At 36.7% G+C, this 19197-nt stretch overlaps 1 protein-coding gene across 1 annotated transcript in view; it reads left to right on the top strand.

The window, feature by feature from the left end:
* Positions 1 to 19197, top strand: part of LOC135220476 (A-kinase anchor protein 9-like) — a 465336-nt gene that overhangs the window by 323078 nt on the left and 123061 nt on the right. The window contains 5 exon segments of the mRNA XM_064257603.1: positions 3997 to 4057; positions 4060 to 4064; positions 6595 to 6732; positions 15421 to 15579; positions 16386 to 16622. Of these exon segments, the coding sequence (XP_064113673.1) occupies positions 3997 to 4057; positions 4060 to 4064; positions 6595 to 6732; positions 15421 to 15579; positions 16386 to 16622 (600 nt within the window).

Below are 19197 nucleotides of genomic sequence, written 5' to 3'. Positions count from 1 at the left end.
ACCTTTCTCCACCCGTCTACTAGAGGAAGAGTGCCCGGGTAAGAAGCAAGCTCCCTTCCGGTAGCGGGGGAGAGATGTAAGGATATAGTAGGCAAGCAACCGACCACTAGTAGTGACCACCCCGCCCGCTGGCGGAGCCAGTAATCTATAACCAAAGGTGCCCCGGCTGCGACGGAAGGCTCCGTTTGTTATAGAAAGGGAAGGTGGCTGAGCAAACTGGGGAAGGGGGGGGAGGGTCTCGGCGTAACACGGCGGGAGAGAGAGAGGGGGGGGTTGGCCTACTCCTCCCCGTCTCAACAACTACCCGCTCGGAGACCCGGTACCTATGAGTGGTCGCCCTATACCCCCCGGCTTGGGAGGAACCCCTGGCCACCTCAGAGAGGGAGGGAGGAAGGCAACTGAGGTTGTCATGACAACCAAGGGGTCCCCCAGCGCCTCCCTATACCTGGTAGGGAGGAAGGGGAAGGGTTAAGGGTAAGGTGCGATGGAACACGTGACGCAAGTGGCCTAAGCCGCGAGCAACACACCGTGGGAGGGCCACGTGAACCAGGCTGTACCAAACCATGGGACATGCACCTAGGCTAGCCTAACACCCTAAATAGAATAAAATTACATCGTAAAGATGGAAAAGACCACTTTTAGTAGAAGAAAAAGAAGAACCAGGAGGAGGCAAAAACTGTTCCGAGGAACAGAAGGCCCGACTCGGAGCCAGCGATAGCCGATGAAGAGCAAGAGCCGGGATGCTGGGCTGGAACAATAATAATAGCCCTAAATACCAAACTAAGAGAAATGGTAAAGGGGCTAAGCTAGCTAAAAACTCGATGTAAAAAACGATGAACGTAATAAAGTAAGCCCATAAGTATAAAGAAGTCCCAGTATGGAGGACCGGGAATTCTTAACGAGGCAGCATGGCGCCGCCACGAGACAACCGGGAAACCGTATATGACCTATTAGAAGGAAAATACTGGTTCCCGGAAGACAAAAATATATTAAAACATTACTTATGAGGCACTTAACTTAGCCGTTGCGATGGCAGAACGTTCCATATCGAAGAAGATAAATAAATCCCGAAAAGGCACAGCACAGAGAAAAATGCGTCTGGATGCTAGCGCTAATTATTAAGGATGTCCGCTAGGGGCGCTGCTGTCCCCGTGGCGTTCCTCTAGTATTAGTAGTAGCGGCTGCATCGCCCGTTGGTATCAGCTCTCTCTTGTGGGGATTCTGATTGGAAGTTCTAATTGGTGAATGTCTCGTGGTAGTGTTCCCACTCGCCCCTATCACCATACCGACACTTTCTTTTTAAGAGTGAGCGAGTCAGTTTTACTGACATTTTCTTAAATTTGTTTTTCTCTGGTAATTTTAGATTAAGTTTACCTAGAAAGTATGATATTAAGGATCCTTTCATAGGCCGACACGAGCTGAGCCCAGAAATTGCAGTGTTCGGTGTGCTGAGTGAGACGATAGAGAGAGAGAGAGAGAGAGGAGAAAGGGAAGAACGACTCTCCTCCCCACTGACTTATCAGCTGATCTTGGATTATTCACCCATTTCTTTCACTTACACTTGATCTGCCCAAATCACTTTTATTTATGTTACTGTAAAATATCATCTAATGACAATTGCTTTTTATGATTTTTTATTACTGTAAAAGTAACTCAGCTCTGTAATAAACAAACAAGCACTGCTTTCAGCTTCTGCAATCCTTCGATTGTTTGTTGAAACGGCTTCCTTGTGAAAAGTTATTTTATCTCTCTTTCCTTTTCTTGCATTCTTGACTTTTACTTATTACTTATTTGTTTGCAAAATCCTCTTGTTTATTTTAAAAGTCTGCCATTTGCCAATAGTAAGTTGATGTATTGTAGCATAATTAAACACATTCGTGCACCTAAAATCAAAATTTAAACAAGCTGATTACTCTCTCTCTCTCTCTCTCTCTCTCTCTCTCTCTCTCTCTCTCTCTCTCTCTCTCTCTCTCTCTCTCTCTCTCTCTCTCTCAGACACACAATCCGACACATACACTATTAATTCCTTTGATTATCTTTGTACCTAATACTATGTGAATAAAATTAATTTTATCAACCTTTGCATACTGCAACCAATTTGGTTTGCTCAAAGGGTTCCCATCTATCCTCCCTCCATCCCCAGCTGGCCGATGCCATTTTTACTAAACAGTTCGTAAATTGTACACAGAAAAAATAAAATTTTAAGTTTTACTTCAGGTAATGTACTGTTTCATTACTTCACAATCTTAATTTAACTTTTGAACACACTAATAATAGAAAAAATTTGAAAAGGGGGACTTTTTTGGGTCGGATGGAACAGTTTTGGATTTTTGATACCCAATGGAATATGAAATTCATAATAATCATGATTTATTAAATTGTCTTTGTAAAAAGAGAGTACACCTTCGAGTTTCACCTCTAACATTCTCTTGCATTTACGTTTGTTTATCTTTGTTTCGGCAAAAATTTCATCATGCCAAAGAGGAAAATACAAGGAAAACATCTCGCTAACATACATAAGAAGAAAATTCGCTGTAATAAGCCGAGTTAGTGAAGGGGAGAGAGAGAGTTGCGTAGGAAGGAGTGCCCCATCTTGCCTCAAGCAGTGCCCCAGGCTGCGATATATGAGCAAAGGGATCATCATTTATGATTAAATTATGATAAATAAAATAGTTTTGATTTATTAATACACAAAAAAATATACATTCATAGTAATCATTATTTATTGACATTGTCTTTATAGAAATACGAAGGAAAACTTTGAACGCCCGTATCTCAAAACTATACTTATTGACCTTCAAAATCTATCTTCTCACTTAGTTTTAAAGCTATAATATTGGAATGTGGTATATAACTCAGAAAGACATTATAGAATAATCAAATAGAGCCCTTTTTTCCAATTTTTATATCGTCTTTTTTTTATAAATTTTTTTCTCCTGATATATAGGGTTTATTTTTTTGCCATATTGAAAAATTCATATCTAGCAAAAAAATAACTTTTAGAAAAAAAACTCCTCATTCTATTGGAGGTCTACATCAGGTCTATATATGGTAGTAATCCTAGGTCTTAATATTAAATATCAAGGGAGGAGATAGAATTTGAAAAAGGGTTATTTTCGGGATAAATCGTCCTGGCGTCACAAAACTGAAGGTCAGAGGCAAAAATCATATGCGGTTTGGAGATGTCCCAAGTCACCTTATTAAGTGGTATGAATATCAAAGTCCTGTCCTTAAAAAATGGCATTAGCCGGCCGGCCCCCTTAACCCTCACAGTCCAGGCCAAATATATATTATGCACACCCCCTAGACCGGGCTAAATTTAAGGATGGCCAATTTAAGAACAAAACTCATCATTGGAAAGAGAAAGATATGCGCATATGCACGTGGTAAAATAAAGAAGAATTCTAAAAGATTTTCCATAATTTCTAGGGAAAGTTACAATTGAATATTTCCATCCTGGTGCAGGGCATTTTTCCAAAAGCCACTTGTGAAAATATGCTAATTTTATACTAATGTTTTTCTATTTTTAAAATTTTATTTCATAAGATTATAATTATCACTCACACAACATTATAACGGATAAGAACTAAAAGCAGTAATAAATTCTGAGTATATTTATTGTAAAATATTTACGAGACATCATAGCATGAGAATTTTCTTACAACATTCTCTTATGACATCTCAAGGCAAATTGATCCCTCTCTGCCGTACCAACTAGCTATTAGAGTTGGGCTAAGATTTGCCATGATTCAGTTATGGCCCATGGAATTGATCTGACCACTTTTCCTGCAATGCTCATTCAGATTGATGGCTATATGTAAACATACAAATATGTGTTACCCGTCCACAAGGGGTTAAAGGAATTTTTTCTTAAGTCTATGAAAATTATACATAGAATATTTATCTCTATATGAATAATTATTGAATTAGATTTTTCATTGTACTTCATAAGTCATTTTTATGACTGCTTAAATTTATTACTGGCTTTCTCAACAGACTGTGCAGGATAATGCTGGCCTGACAGAGCTCAATCAGTCTCCAGAAGTAGGAATGGTAGCTCCTTTGTAAGTACAGTAAGATCTTCTATTTAATTTTGCATTGTGATTTTATTTCATTAGTTCCTTCATAATTCTTCATTTGCCTTGTACTATGTTCTATGAATTTATGGTTTATTTCTATATGAATTTTTCTTGCTTTATATATGTTATATGTTTTCATGTTTTAGTTTGGTTTGTCTGCTCCTGCTGGGTAGTGTAAAGTTGCCAGAAATATAGGCTTCATTATAATAAAAATTACCTTGCAAAAACATCTGCAGTCATAAAAAGTGTTCAGAGGTCATATGCAAAGGACAGCTGAGTTTATAATAAATTAAGTAGGTAGAACATGGGACTTGATTGAAATTCCATATTGATTGTGTAAGATTTAGTTCCAGTTTCACTTATTTTGTTGATGGAAGATAGTTTGCTGATTCACTGTTAGTCTACAGTGTGTTATCATGTCAGATATTTTCTTTTGTTTATTATGTAACAGTCATTTGACACTGTTGCCACATGCAACATGATATGCATCGTTTTTTTATGCGTGGTAAATGGGTTGTTGGCGGTGCTTGTTATTATTGATGGAAAGATTGATTTTATGTTCAGCATTATATTTCAGTGCAATCTGTTTGCATTATGAATCAGTTCATTTTTATTTCCTCTGAAATTTAGATTTCTTGTTAATTGCACTATAGAAAAATTTGAACCATTTCACACTTCCTGATAGAACCTATTTGTCACTATGGTAGATTCACATTACCCATGCATCTGATGTCTAGGCCCGTCCCTTACGACGCTCCCGATTGGCTGTTGATAAGCCAATCACAGGGCTGGAAACTCTCCGTCTCTCTCTAGAGTTCACACAGGCAGGATGTATGTCCCACCTCTCCTGAGCGATACATCTTTATAAAAGCAACCTTCAGGAGAGGTGGAACACACATCCTGCCTACGTGAACTCTCTCGAGAGACTGAGAGTTTCCAGCCCGGTGATTGGCTTATCAACAGCCAATCGGGAGCATCATATGGGACGGGCCCAGATGCACGGTTGATGTGAATCTACTGTAGTATCCTGAGTTAATGTATTTTTTAAAGTAGTAGAGGAGATTTATCACCTTTTTATAGAAAGACTAAATTATGGTAGGTATCAGGAAGACAAATTTTTGCTTTAGGCTTTCTTGAATTAGATTTTTTTGCTGTACTACAAAGCTCCTGGTAGATAAAATTTAGTCGTTTTTGTATTTTATTCATTAACTTAGGAATGATGGTAGTTTTTACTTAATGATTTTGGCCACTAATCCTGATTGTAGATTGGAAGCACTTTGCCAGGAGAGGTACACAGTGTTAACTCTTCATGCGTAATCAAGTGACGTTTTGCTTAATTTCCGTGGTTACATAGAGAGTCTGTTTTTTTGGATCCAGAAGCTCACAGTTGTCAGCAGTATATCTTTTAGTTAGGATTGTCTTTGTTCTTTGCATTAAGGCAAGTTTCATGAAGCTGGAGATTTATAATTCATTTATACAGGCAGTCCCTGGTTAATGGCGGACTCAGTTAATGGCGATCCGGTTTTACAGCGCTTGTCTAGCGCCATAAAATCGGTGATTTATGGTTCCATAATGGGCCAAGGTTTGGTTATCGGTGCCATAAGGTGCTGAAAATAGAGTTGTGGCACTATAACGCACCTAGTAGAGGTTGCAGTTAACCGGTTATCGACGCCATTGATCAAAACTTGGTGCCATGAGTGGCATGAATCGCTGAGTTTCGGTTAGTGGCGGTTTTCGAAACCCCAGCTGATATATGAACCGACTTGTGTTTGTAAGCTGTGCAGTATTAAACTTTCTCTTTTCCTGTAGGGGATCCCGATGCATATTGGTCATGGGAACACTTAATTTTTTGTGCATCATAGTAATATTAGGTAATTAGGTGGTTTTATTTTGTTTCAAGTTGTATTCTCTGGAGTGTACCTTCATAACCTCATTGTGATTCTAATGACTATATTACCTATCTGGATTTTTTTCTGATCAAAAGAGTAGGATTTAATTGCTCTTAAATGGGGTCAGCAGTAGTTGAAAGTAATAAAATATTTGAACTTTTATTTGAATATTATTATTGTATTAGTTTGTGGAGAGAGTTATCTTTGGTTAGGCAAGATAGCTGCAACATTTTTTTGATAGTGAATTAGACTGGTTTTAAGCAATTACGGAAGCATAGAGTTTTATTCTGTCTCTTACTATGTAAGCTGTGTCTCTTTAGCAGGTTTGTTGTAGCTATTTGGTTGTTTTATCCCATGTAGATCCTCTGAAAAATATTATATTCATGAAAAGGTTTTTTTTTTTTTAAACTAGTTATCATCCCACATTTAAATGGCTGTAATTTTTTGTATATCAGCAAGGTAATTTCTATTAACACTAATCTTTTCTGCTAGAAAACTACTACCTTGGAAGGAGCTGTAGAATCTTAGTCAGATTTACATTTCAGTGAAAGATGAAACCTTAAATTCACTTGGAAGGTGAAAACATAATTCTATCATCCTGTAAAGAATGAATGGTTTCTCTTTAGGATTCAGATGATAAGGAGGCAATCACTATAGCAAAGGAAGAGTACCAATCCCTCTTGTCAGCTATGGAGGAAGTTGGTCTAGTAAAGGTAGAAAATGAACTTTTGCAGAAGGAGATCCACAGTCTTAATGACTATCAGGTAGATCTTGGGGTCAAATAGATAATGCTTCGTAAGCAGACTGTGAATTGCTGATAACTCACTCTAGTAACACTGCATATGTATTTGTATTTGTTTACATTTACTTCCAGTATTACTCAATATTTTGTTATGATAATATAAACTACAGAACCTAGACATGTTTTACTAATACGTAAAGTAGTTATGAATTGTATATGGCATTTTGTTCAGGATTTGTGTATGTGCAAGCACTAAAGTTATTTAGCATATCGTGAATTAATATGTTTTGATTTGATATACTATTGATGATAGTTTGCACTTTGCCTCTTAATAAAATGCATGTTCTGTTTAACAGCAGTAACTTTCCTAGAATTGCTACAGTATTTTATATACCATTATGCTGCAGTATCCAGGTTGTAATCATTTCTCTTAAGTATGTCTTGTAGAATGTGTAGTAGTACAGGATTATGCACTGTCATATATTCGTCTTTTTTTATTTTGGGGGACTGCTAAGTACAGAAAGTAGTATGGTTGTCATTAAGAAAGGGCCTTTTGAAATTATCATACTGTACTCCAGAGGGAAATTTTATCTGTGTTGGAAACACTTTTGATGAAGTTTTCACAAAGTGTTCTATGAAATGCTCAGATTTTATAAAAAGTTTCTAAATAGGTTTTCATGCTTTGTGGAAAAAGGCTTTGGGAGCAAAAAGAATTTATTTTATATAAATGGTCTCTTGCTTCTTTTCTTGTTAGCTACTTGAATCACTTTTCTTTGCAATTAAGGATTGTTATATAATTGAATACAAAGATAACATGGTGGAACAAAAAACAATTGGTAACATGAAGTTATGCTGTGGATTTTAAAATTTGCCTATTTTTGGAAGTTCGTCCACTATAGTGGTACCTCGAGATACGAAATTAATTCGTTCCGAGGCGGCCTTCGTATAATGAGTTTTTCATATCTTGGAACACATTTTACATGTAAAATGGCTAATCCGTTCCAAGCCCTCCAAAAACACCCCATTAAATTTCATAATAAAGCTAAATTGACCTATAAACAATGAAATACTACAACAATATTTGGACCATTCAATACCTAAATTAAGAATAAAAATCGAAAACCTGTAAATAAAGTGTATATTAGTGTACAAGAAATATTATTACTGTAACGTAAAATGTGGAAGCTTACCTTTCGAGTGAGGCTATCCCCGATAGTGGCGGCAGAGGAGGAGGAGGACAAACGGCAGATAACGTACGTACGTACGTACACTTAACTTTATGAAAACACACAAAAAATTTAAGGAAAACCATAAAACTAAAATTTGCGAAACACCTTAACAAAAGTGTAACACTTAACTTACAAAAATCTAGAAATTACGTAAACATTTTTTTTTTTTTTTTTTTTTTTTTTTAACTTTTTTTACTTTTACGTAGGCTTTTTTTTTTTTTTTTTTTTTTTTTTTTTTTTTTTTTGTTTTTTTTTTTTTTTTTTTTTTTTCAGAATTTCAACTTCATCACCGCTTTCAACGTTCTGTTTTTCATCACTTGGTTCTTCCTTTTTGCTTTCAACTTTCTATTTTTTATTACTTGGTTCTTCCTTTTTGCTTACTCCTGCTAATACTAAAGGCCTCTTTAAAAAATAACGATCCAAGGAAGATTGCTTCTGCCTACTTTTCACAATGTTCCTGAAACGACTCAAGCAAACGTCATCGAACTGCGCAAGCATACGACCTGTGTGAGCCTTTTCGGGGTGTCTTTTCTCGATAAACAATTGCACTTTATGAAAAGCGCCTAGAATATCCTTAATTTCTGCCGTTGTCATAGGCTCCTCCTCCTCTTCCTCGCCGCTGCTAGAGAACTCCTCTTGAACGACATTAAGTTGTATGGCCTCCAACTCCTTCGGGTCATCCGTCGTAAGCTCCTCTTGGTGCTCCTCGAGAAGGTCGTTGATGTCGTCCTCGTCGACGACCAGCCCCATGGACTTGCCGAGTGCAACGATCTCATCAAGATCTGGTTCCAAAACAGTTTCGGGATCATCAACTGTTTCTGACTCTGCAGTACCAGCTTCGCCCACGTCGAATCCCTCGAAGTCTCGGGCGGATACGGCATCAGGCCAGAGTTTCCTCCACGAGGAATTCAAGGTTCACCTCGAAACCTCCTGCCAAGCTAGGTCAATGAGTCGGATGCAAATGATGATGTCGAAATGCTCCTTCCAAAATTGATGCAAGGTGAGGTTTGTGGTATCGGTGATGTCGAAACATCTCTTGAAAAGATGTTTCGTGTACAGCTTCTTAAAGTTCGCTATCACTTGCTGGTCCATGGGCTGGAGGAGAGGGGTGGTGTTGGGCGGAAGAAAAAGAATCTTAACGAAGGAATACTCCGCTAGGATATCTTCCTCGAGGCCAGGAGGGTGGGGAGGGGCATTGTCCAACACCAGCAGACATTTCAGGGGGAGGCACTTCTCTTCCAAAAAACTCTTCACAGTCGGGCCGAAACACAGATTTACCCACTCCGTGAACAAAAGCCTCGTTACCCAGGCTTTTGCATTAGCCCTCCACATCACTGGAAGCTTCTCCTTCAGCACCTTGTGGGCCTTGAAGGCTCGAGGAGTCTCAGAATGATACACCAGTAGGGGCTTCACCTTGCAATCCCCACTGGCATTTGAACAAAGTGCGAGCGTAAGCCTGTCTTTCATAGGCTTATGCCCGGGTAGCTTCTTCTCTTCCTCCGTGATGTACGTCCGACGAGGCATTTTTTTTCCAAAAAAGGCCAGTCTCATCACAATTGAAGACTTGCTGAGAACTGTAGCCTTCCTTGATCATCATCTCGTTGAAAGTCTTCTTAAATGCTTCGGCCGCTTTCGTGTCCGAGCTGGCAGCCTCCCCATGACGCACCACGGAATGGATGCCAGTCCGTTTACAAAATTTCTCGAACCAGCCATGCGAAGCCTTGAACTCTGGGGTTGGCGTTGAAGTCCCTTCCCCTCCCTCGTCTTCCACCTGTGCAATCAAATCGCTGAAAATAGCACTGGCCTTGTGAGCGATTGCTGTCTCTGTTACTGTATCGCCAGCGATTTCTTTGTCTTTTATCCAGATGAGGAGCAGCCGTTCCATCTCGTCGTGCACATGGCTCCTCTTGCTGGACAAAATAGTGATGCCCTTCGATGGTGTAGTTGCTTTGATGGCATCCTTCTGTTTAAGGATGGTGCCTATTGTCGACGGATTACGGCCGTATTCCTTTGCGATCACACTCAATCGCATACCAGCTTCGTACTTCTTTATGATCTCCATCTTTGTCTCCAGAGACAGCATGCGCTTCTTTCCGTGAACTTCAACTTTCTTGGGACCCATGACTACGTTAATTTACGTAAAGTTACACAAATACGTAATAATACAGTCTTTGCACAACACGATAATATGTACTGCAACGAAATCACTAACGAATTTACGTTACTAAACGAAATCGTTGGAGCGAACGAATGCCGATTGCGTACGGTAAAGTTTCGGGTGCGGAGTGGCCGAGCTAAGGGACGCTAGCGCGTACGTATAGAAGATGCATGATGGGAGGGATGCTGTCCAATCAGAGAGAAGGATCTCATGGCTTGGCTAGCATCAGGAACCAATGGGAGAGCAGGAGGATGGTGGCGAGTCTACTAGCCCTAAGATGGGCGCGTGCGGCGCGAGTTTCAAAATTGTTATCGGGCGAATCTCAGACTTTCAGAAACCTTTCGTATTTTGAAAACTTTTCGTATGTAGAGCAGTAAAATTTTTCGCATTGGCTTTCGTAACTTGGATTTTTCGTAAGTTGAGCCTTTCGTATCTCAAGGTACTACTGTATATGTAAGGGTTTGAACAAGAGACAATGTTTTTTTGTATTTTTTTTTACTTTGCTTAGTACATATTGATGTTTGCAGCATTTTTAGTTAATAAAACTAGATTATGCTTTTGAAGTATGTATTATCAAACAATATGGTACAAAACAAAAGTAGGCCATAATATGCCTTATAGTTTTATAGTCTTTCAGAGATAATAGGCTGCACTAAATTAAAAGATTATTGTTGGAATACTATCAGTTGTGAGACCAATTTCTTAACTAAGCATTTCATCATTTTGCTAGTCTCTCAAGTGAGCAGATGCCATGCCATGAGCTGCTAATATCATCAGTGTTCACCTCTGACTTTAGAACATCTTGCTTTTGGCTAAGATTATTAATGCAGGTTTCATTTGTCTGGAAAGTATAACCTATCATTGTGTTGTACTTCATGTTCCTTAGAGCTTCCCTGTATAACTTGCCTTTAACGATGAGATTTATAAGTAATAGCCCAAGGAATTTTTTCAGTACTTGCAATCTCCAAAGGAGTTTTCTGTCTTCAAGGAATAAGGTTAATCTTAAGTACGAGACGTAAGAGTAGCGTGATCTTTGATTAGGATACCCACTCATTGAAGATGGTACATTACTAATGATTGACTCAATCATTATTATTTATTTTATCTCTGATAATGCTCTTTGTTTATTGCTTAGTTTGTGACTAAATATGCGTTTTGTTTGGCATAGGCATAATGAATTAAGAATTGTGTTTTGGAGATGGATCATCTTAAAATTCTTGCCTACAAGAAGTTTTGCTTATTCTCCATAGAGTTTTCTAGGTTTTACCTAAAAATGTAGTTTTGGTTAGTAATGTGGACAACCCACAATAAGTCTCTGTCAGTGGTCAGTGTCTTTGACAGGACGAGCTCTAAGGCCATCCCTTTTGATTACACATTTATTCGGTTATTTTTCTGGCTGCTGCTTTACCCTCTTTGCCACAAGGAGCTTTGATTGTAATGTCCAAGCCAATGGATGTCAGTTTGTCAAGTATGGTGGAATGGCAAGCATCAGTCACATTCCACCACAGCTGGATTTTACTGAGTGTGACTTATATTTCATTTTTGGAAAACTACCATACTGCAGGTTTATGATCTATTGCCGGCTTCTCCCTTCCTTTTCTTTGGTAACCTGCTAGGCTGCTTGTTTTATTATTTGTGGTTTCTTCAACAATTCTTTCCTTCCAAGCTATCATATTTCTGTTGCTCTGTATTATAAAACTTCTTTGTCATATAACACTTATCTTTGAAGTATATTTTGAATTGGAAACTTATTTATTGAGATACAGTGAGAACACAAGATTTATTCAGGGAAATGTATAAAATGTGAAATGTGGTTTCTAAAAGTTCAGCCTTGTATAAGGATTATTTAGTGCAGCAGCAATAGCAAATCTTCAGTTGTTTTGATGGTGTTTACAAAAACTTTTCCAGTTTTGTGTTGTTTGTGGTTAACTCAAAAACTCTGTGCTTTATTAGGTGCTTAAAATTTTAGTATGTTTTGTCATTCTCAAACAAATTTCTCTTCAGTTCTTGGTAATCAACCAATCTTAAAAACACACAATACTGTATCAACCCAAGACTTCATAAGCTTCAGACATCATCTTTAATTTTGCATATTTTATTTTGAAATTCATTTGTTCATTAAACTTTCTCTGTGCTCTTACTATCCTGCATAACAACTTTTTATTCTTCGTAAAGTTTGTAATCACCTTTTCTTCTACATTTTTGTTGTCTTTGTATCTCTTAACCTTTTTTTATTACTTTGTAGGTATCTCTTCCTGTAAACTTGTTCACAGATTATTTCAGTAATATTGTGTCTGAAGAAGAATTTGCAGTTATTTCATAATTGAATATTTGTGAAGAGAAAGGTGTGGTCAAGTGTAAGTTAAAGGAAATAAATGCATTTATTCTATATATGCATTCATGTAATATTTGTAAATTATTACATTAATGATCTTGTACATACGTATTGTAAAATGTTAAATGGGGAAAGGCAAGATTTTCTTTGCCTGTATCCTTACTTGAATAGTGTTCTGTAAATCATTAAAGACAGCGTCAATGTAATTTTAACATATCTGAGATATTTCATTTTTTCATAGCTTCATCATTTATTAAAACTAAGGTTGTTATTAATGTTTCCTGCTTACGTATAACATTTGAGAACTGATATCCTTAAATTTGGTGTAAAAGAACCTTTGACATCTACTGTCTGAATATATAATTTTGTGTGTGTTTAATCCCAACTTCCCGGATGTCATCTTAATATTGGTTATATTCCAAGAGAACACAATGCACATACCAAGTACATAGTACCATGTCAGTAGTCTTCTCATAAGTTGAATTTTATGTACAGTTGGGAATTTGTTTTTACTTTATTATAGAACACAAACAAGCACAGTGGTTGCAATTTTAAGCTACAATTTGGAAATGATTTGTAGCTTTTATAAATTGAATTTTGATGTACTGTATTCTGTAAGCACTGTACTTTATGCTTGTAGATTGAAATATAGCGCTAGTATTTGCTTTTTTGGTTGATTGTATTGATATTTCTTCTTGAGTTTAAAAGTGATTTAATATTTTCATTTCTTTATAGAACTGTCTATTTCATTGTGCTTTTTTAGAGATTTGTTGAAGATTAATGTTAATTGTAACATGCATCATTGATAATCTAAAACTAGCAGATCCCGGAAGTCTGTCTTCTGAATTAATCATTACTACTTGAAACATTATAGAAAGATAAGGTTTTGTCTGATGTGGCAGATAGGTGACAAGCGTCCATAAACTTTTTTTTTTAATCAAGAAGTGATATAGACCATAAGGACAGAATTTTTCTTTAACTGTGATAGTAACTACACAAAAACAGATTTTTTTTATAAAGGAAAACTGCGTGGAGTACCATTTACCATGTTGAAAAGGAAAGTAGTATGGTAAATAATATCTTTATTAGGGAGGTATTTTCTCTAATAATAGTGACTTTGTTAAGAAGTGTTAGGTATTTATACTAACAATTGTGTGAATGTTCGTATTTGTGACTTTTCTTCTGGTAGTTTCGTGTGTGCTCATCATGTCCTGATTTTGCTGAAAAATTGGCTCCCATAGATTGTGCTGAGAAAACAATCAGAATTGTATGCCATTCTTCCTGGTTTAGTGGTAAACGTAGCCTAAATCATATAGAAAATAAATCTGTTGTTGATGCCATGCCATCATATAAGTTTATTGAGGTTTGATACTTGAGAATCACATGTAACATGATTTCCTTAAAAGACTTTAGTCTGAAGGAGTGTGTCAGTTTCCACTGAATCAAATCATTGCAACAAATAGCTTATCAATTTACAAAGCAAAGTGCTTTTATTAAGAGCTTGAAATTCTTTAACTCAGTTATCATGTTTATTTATGCTTTGATAATGATTCTCTGTTGTATAGTTGTCTGGTGGTGAGTATGTGATTGCAGTTGATGAATGTTATTTTTGGGTACTTGACCAAGCAAGACTGGTCCTCAAGATTGTTGGTGTTTGCTGTTGTTATTTATTTTTTTGTGCTATTTCATTTTCCACTTTGCTAAAAAATTAAATTTTTTTGTTAGAAAAATTGAATTCATTATTGTGTTACATTATAGCAAATGGAAATTTAACTTTATTCTGGTAGGTAACTCTTCCTAATCTAGAATAAGGGCTCTAGATTTTTTACTGTGCCCTTACCTTTGTCTCGTGTATTCATGAAGAATTTCAGTTAGCAAGTAACTTGATATTGACGTGCCTTTGACACAAATAGGGGTTTTGCTCCTTAATATACAGCATCCTGATTGCAGTGCCTGCCCCCATACTTCTGGCAGGTTAACAAAAAATTATAAACTTTGAGAAGGCTTTTACATATATATAAAGATATCTATGGTATAAGAAGTAGTGGCTGTACATTATTTGAAATTCGGTTACTTGACTGGTTAATAATGAATTTCTTTTAGCCACCTTGCAAAGTTTCTGTGTGTGTGCATACAATAGTATGTTATTGTGAGAAAAATAGGAATTTTACACTGCATTTCATTGCATTTTACAGTTAATTTTGCTTTTAAATGCAATTCAATAACAAACTGTGTCAGTGGACATTGCTTGTAGATAGAAATGAAATTGATTGATTCTCAGGTGCTTGTTTTTAATTATGGTACTTAAACTGTCTTCAGAGTACAGTGGATATCATTGAGTACTCCATAAACAATATAAACAGAATTAACACATATAATGATGATGGAATGATAAACAATTATTTAAAGGAGGTTCATGAATGTGAAATTGTGAATGTGATCTGTAAAGGCTTGCAGTGCTATGAGTTATCCTTTTGTATTATATGATGGTTCAAAAGGAAACTTGCCCAGCTACTTAACAAGTGCTAGATTCCTTCTAAAATCAGACTTTAAATGTGGTCATTTGAACATTTGTCTTAAAAAAACACCAAAATGCATGGCCTTGTGGGGATATTCTAATTTTCTGAAAGAACTAATTGATCTTTGTATATCATAAAATAATATCACATGCCATTCATTTTCTCATTGTACTTATTCTTGTACCCATTAATGGCATCAAGATAATGATTGTTACTCAGTAGTTAGATTTGCAGCTTTATGATTTTGCCTTATGTCCTGTTGCTTAGTATCTAAGTTTTAGCCTCTTTTCCTACTGTAGTAGTTGATATGTTTGTATACAATTCATATTTAGTTAGTAAACTTAGGATTTACTTGTACACCTTACTTAAGGAGAGGTTTTCATTGTTACAGCTTTCTTAACTGTTTAGATGCCATATGCGAATTTGACTCATTCTGATGGTGAATACTATATTTGTGTTGATGATGCAGGCAAAACTAGAAGAGGACTTCAAATCTGCTCAGCAGCTATTGGAGGCACGGGAGGAAGAAATCTTGCAGTTGACTGAGGAGATGGTTGATGGCGGTCCGCAGCCTTTAGCATCAGAAACTCTCCAGTTGCAACAAACATGTCACCAGTTAGAAGAACAGGTAAGATACAGTGTCACAATACTACGATATGTCATTATTTTCTGAATGTCAGAATTTGTAAATTATAGGGTTGCCTTTCTGGTATCATTTGATATAAAGTGTCTTTCGAGTTGAAAAAAGTTCAGTTTTGCTGGGTTCCAACCTTCTATCCCAAGTAGGTGTTCCTGAAAAAAAATGGGTTGACAGATGGTCAAAAGAAATGGCATACAAATTTCTCCCAAGAAAGTATCCATATGTATTAACTTTCCTCTTGCCAAATATCAACAGTTCTCTTTGATATTTGATAGCAATATTGGAACTCCTAATGTCAAAATCTGTAAGATGAGGGAGAGTGTCAATGTCGTATCTACTGGGAAGTATAGCAACGTGTATAACTGAAGAGGAGAAACTAACAGATTATAGCTCTTCTATAATGATTGTTTGGTCTCTTGACTGGCATTTGTAAATTAAATGAGCTATTCTTGGGTATCTAAGAAGCCAACTCCTATTTAATGGCCGGCCATCATATGGATGGCAGGTACGCCCTTACCAAAATTTGTGGAGAGTATGGCACTAATGAGTATGATGCCAATTTTATTGTAATATTAATGTAGGCATGTAGTCATAATGCTAGGATTTCGAATCACTGATTTTTCTCCTACACTCACCACACCTCTGAAATTTTCTATTAAGTATCAGTGACTGTCTAACAAGTTTCAGTGACTGAACTACCTACTCTTGATAAGATTCCCTGAATATAAATATTAGACATGCTGCCATCTTAAAGAATATTAATGTTTTACTTTTGTACTTCTCTTTTTTTGTAGCTCTCAGCTGTGCAGGTTCAATACGAGGAGTTATATGGGTCAAATATTGAATACAAGAATGAACTTGATAGATTAGCAGCAGAATATGAAGAAATGCAATTAGAAACTGAAAAATTAAAGAGTACTAATGAAATGTTGATGTCTGACATTGATGTAAAAGCTAAAGCCCTAACAAAGATGGAGGAGAAACATCAGGAAGCTACAAAACATTTATCTGAGCAAAATTCCAAGTTGCAAGTATGTATTATATCCATAGTTAACTCCAGAATGTGAAATGAGAACATGTTTATATCAATCTGATCTTGGTAAAATGTAATCATACAAGTACAAAAATTGTTTTACAATTACTTTTGGTGTTGTATGTGGGCATATTATTTCATGGAAGGTCTCTTGTGTCTCGTCTCCATTTTAAAGTGTTTTCACAGTTCCAGAAGGTAAAGTTTACTGCCTGCATTTGCAGAATTTCTACATCTCATGCAAGATTTTGCTTGCTCTCCCTTTCATTTGCGGAAAAATTTCTAGCACTCATTAATGTACCATGCAAAATTTTCTTTGTGTCTAGTTTTTGCACCATGAATTTGCAATTTTTTGTAGGAAATTCTTTTTATTCATGGATACCTATTTACATTTTTTTTTATAGATGGAGCTAATCCACAAATGTAAGAATTCTACTAAATTATCAATGTAAGGGTCATATCCCTGATATGAGACTGAATTATGACGGGCAGTTTTGTTCCCATTGAGTATTAGTCATAAATAATATAGATCAGAAATTACTGTGTGTACTTGCCGGTGTCAAAGGTGCTATGCCCTTGAAGACTTTCCCCAGTTTTGATTAGGAAAATAATAAAAAAAAAAGTCTTATATACAGGCAGTCCCCGGGTTACGACAGGTTCAGCTTACGACGTTCTGAGGTTAAAGCGCTTTTCAATTATATTCATCATAAATTATTTCCAGGGTTACGGCGCCTACAACGCTCCTCTGGCACAAGAAATATGACACCAAAAATGCAAAGTAATCAATATTTGAAGGTTTTTTTGATGGAAAATGCAATAAGAAGGCAGTTTACATAGTTTTCAATGCACCCAATGCATTAAAAGTAAAGTTTTCTTAAGATTTTTGATGATGTTCCGGCTTACGACGATTTTCAGCTTATGATGCATCTCAAGAACGGAATCCCCATCGTAACCCGGGGACTGCCTGTACTATGATGAGTTGATGGATTTATTGTGGGTGGCACTCCACATGCATTTGACTATCCATTGCATTAAAATATGTACTATGGCTCCAACTGCTATAGCATATTGATTATTGCGTGTTTTTAGTTAATTTATTTTTAAAAATTTGTTTTTTATATTCATTGACTATACGTACTTGATAAGCTTTTCTGAAGCTGACATATTCGTGAACTGAAAAACCCAAACAAATTATCAAGACTGGACAGTATGTTCAGCTATGTTTCATCTGAAAGTTTTTGGCCAGCAGTGTCACATTGGATTCAAATGCAAGTTTTGATGTTATTGTATGTAGGCTTTTGCAGCAATATTTTTTAATATGACATAGGAAAGCTTAAGCATCACAATAAGGAATAGTATAAGAAGAACAGAATATTATTTTAGTTCTTTAACACCTTGTAAAAACACCACATGAACATGGTATCCCAAATATAAGAATATTACAAAGAAAAAACCTTTTAATCTTTAAAATCTGAAAATATTTTGTATATTTTTACTATTTGTAAAAATAACACATGAGTATGTGTAACTATGATAATCTTGCTTTAGTTACTGATACAGGAATTATTGTTTGTTCATATACAAAACAAACCCTTGGTCTTAACATTAGGATAAATCTTCTAACACCACCTGGAAACCGGTAAAGTTAACAAAATTATATATGCAAAGAACTATTGGTATCTGTGCTTGGTCACCAGTTGTGGGACCACCCACATACCCCTCAGCAACCTGTGACCATGCCAGTTACTCTTTTACTGCCTTTAAGAGAGGACATAGTTTTTATTCATCTTTTATACCTGTTTAGTTTGCCTGTTTTTCTTTTCTTTCTGGGTTTCAGTGTGTGTTTTTGCTGTTGATGTACTGTGTGGTTGAATATTATGGATACCACCGTCCTCTTCTTCTTGTTCAACATCCCTCTCAAACAACTTTGTCCCACTCTTTCTGTTTCTCCTGTGCGTGCTCCAGTTAAGCGTTGGAGAATCAAGGACTTCATGGCTGATCCTTGTGCCAAGAGGAGAAGAATAATATCCTCTTCATCTTCGAGCAGGGACTGTCACAACCGTATAAGACAGAAAGATCAAGAAGTAGTTGTTAGCTCTGCATCGAAAATTGATGCCCGTCTTTCTAATGCGGTAACACAGCTGAAGAAACATACGGACGAGAGGGTAGGCGTTTCAACGGGTCAGAGTTACGAGCAGCAGTTACTCACTGGATTACTCACACAGATGTTAATATTCATTCTACTACAAGGCAGTGAAATAGTGAGGTAGTAGTTCACCCCTGGACTAGGCGTTTGAGGTCTAGATCTCCAATGGCCTTGCTAGGCATTCACCTGTATCTGACGGCCGCAGAAGTGCTATGTACAACAGACGTAATGGCTGTTTGTCAGACTGGAGAGAGAATGGACATTCTCGTTCTAGGTCAAAGAGCACAGAAAGGTACCGATGTTCTTCCTCATCAGCCAATTTATCTGGACCGTCTCATGGATAGCCATCAAGTGACGTAGGTGCTGCGTCCATAGAATTGAGAGGTTGGGAGCTTCATGGACATGATATCTGTGTTTTAGCAGAAAGAGC

This window comes from Macrobrachium nipponense, chromosome 2 (assembly GCF_015104395.2).
Source record: "Macrobrachium nipponense isolate FS-2020 chromosome 2, ASM1510439v2, whole genome shotgun sequence".
NCBI lineage: Eukaryota > Metazoa > Arthropoda > Malacostraca > Decapoda > Palaemonidae > Macrobrachium > Macrobrachium nipponense.
The sequence above is the reverse complement of the archived record's forward strand: the minus strand, read 5'-3'. Positions and strand labels throughout refer to the sequence as shown.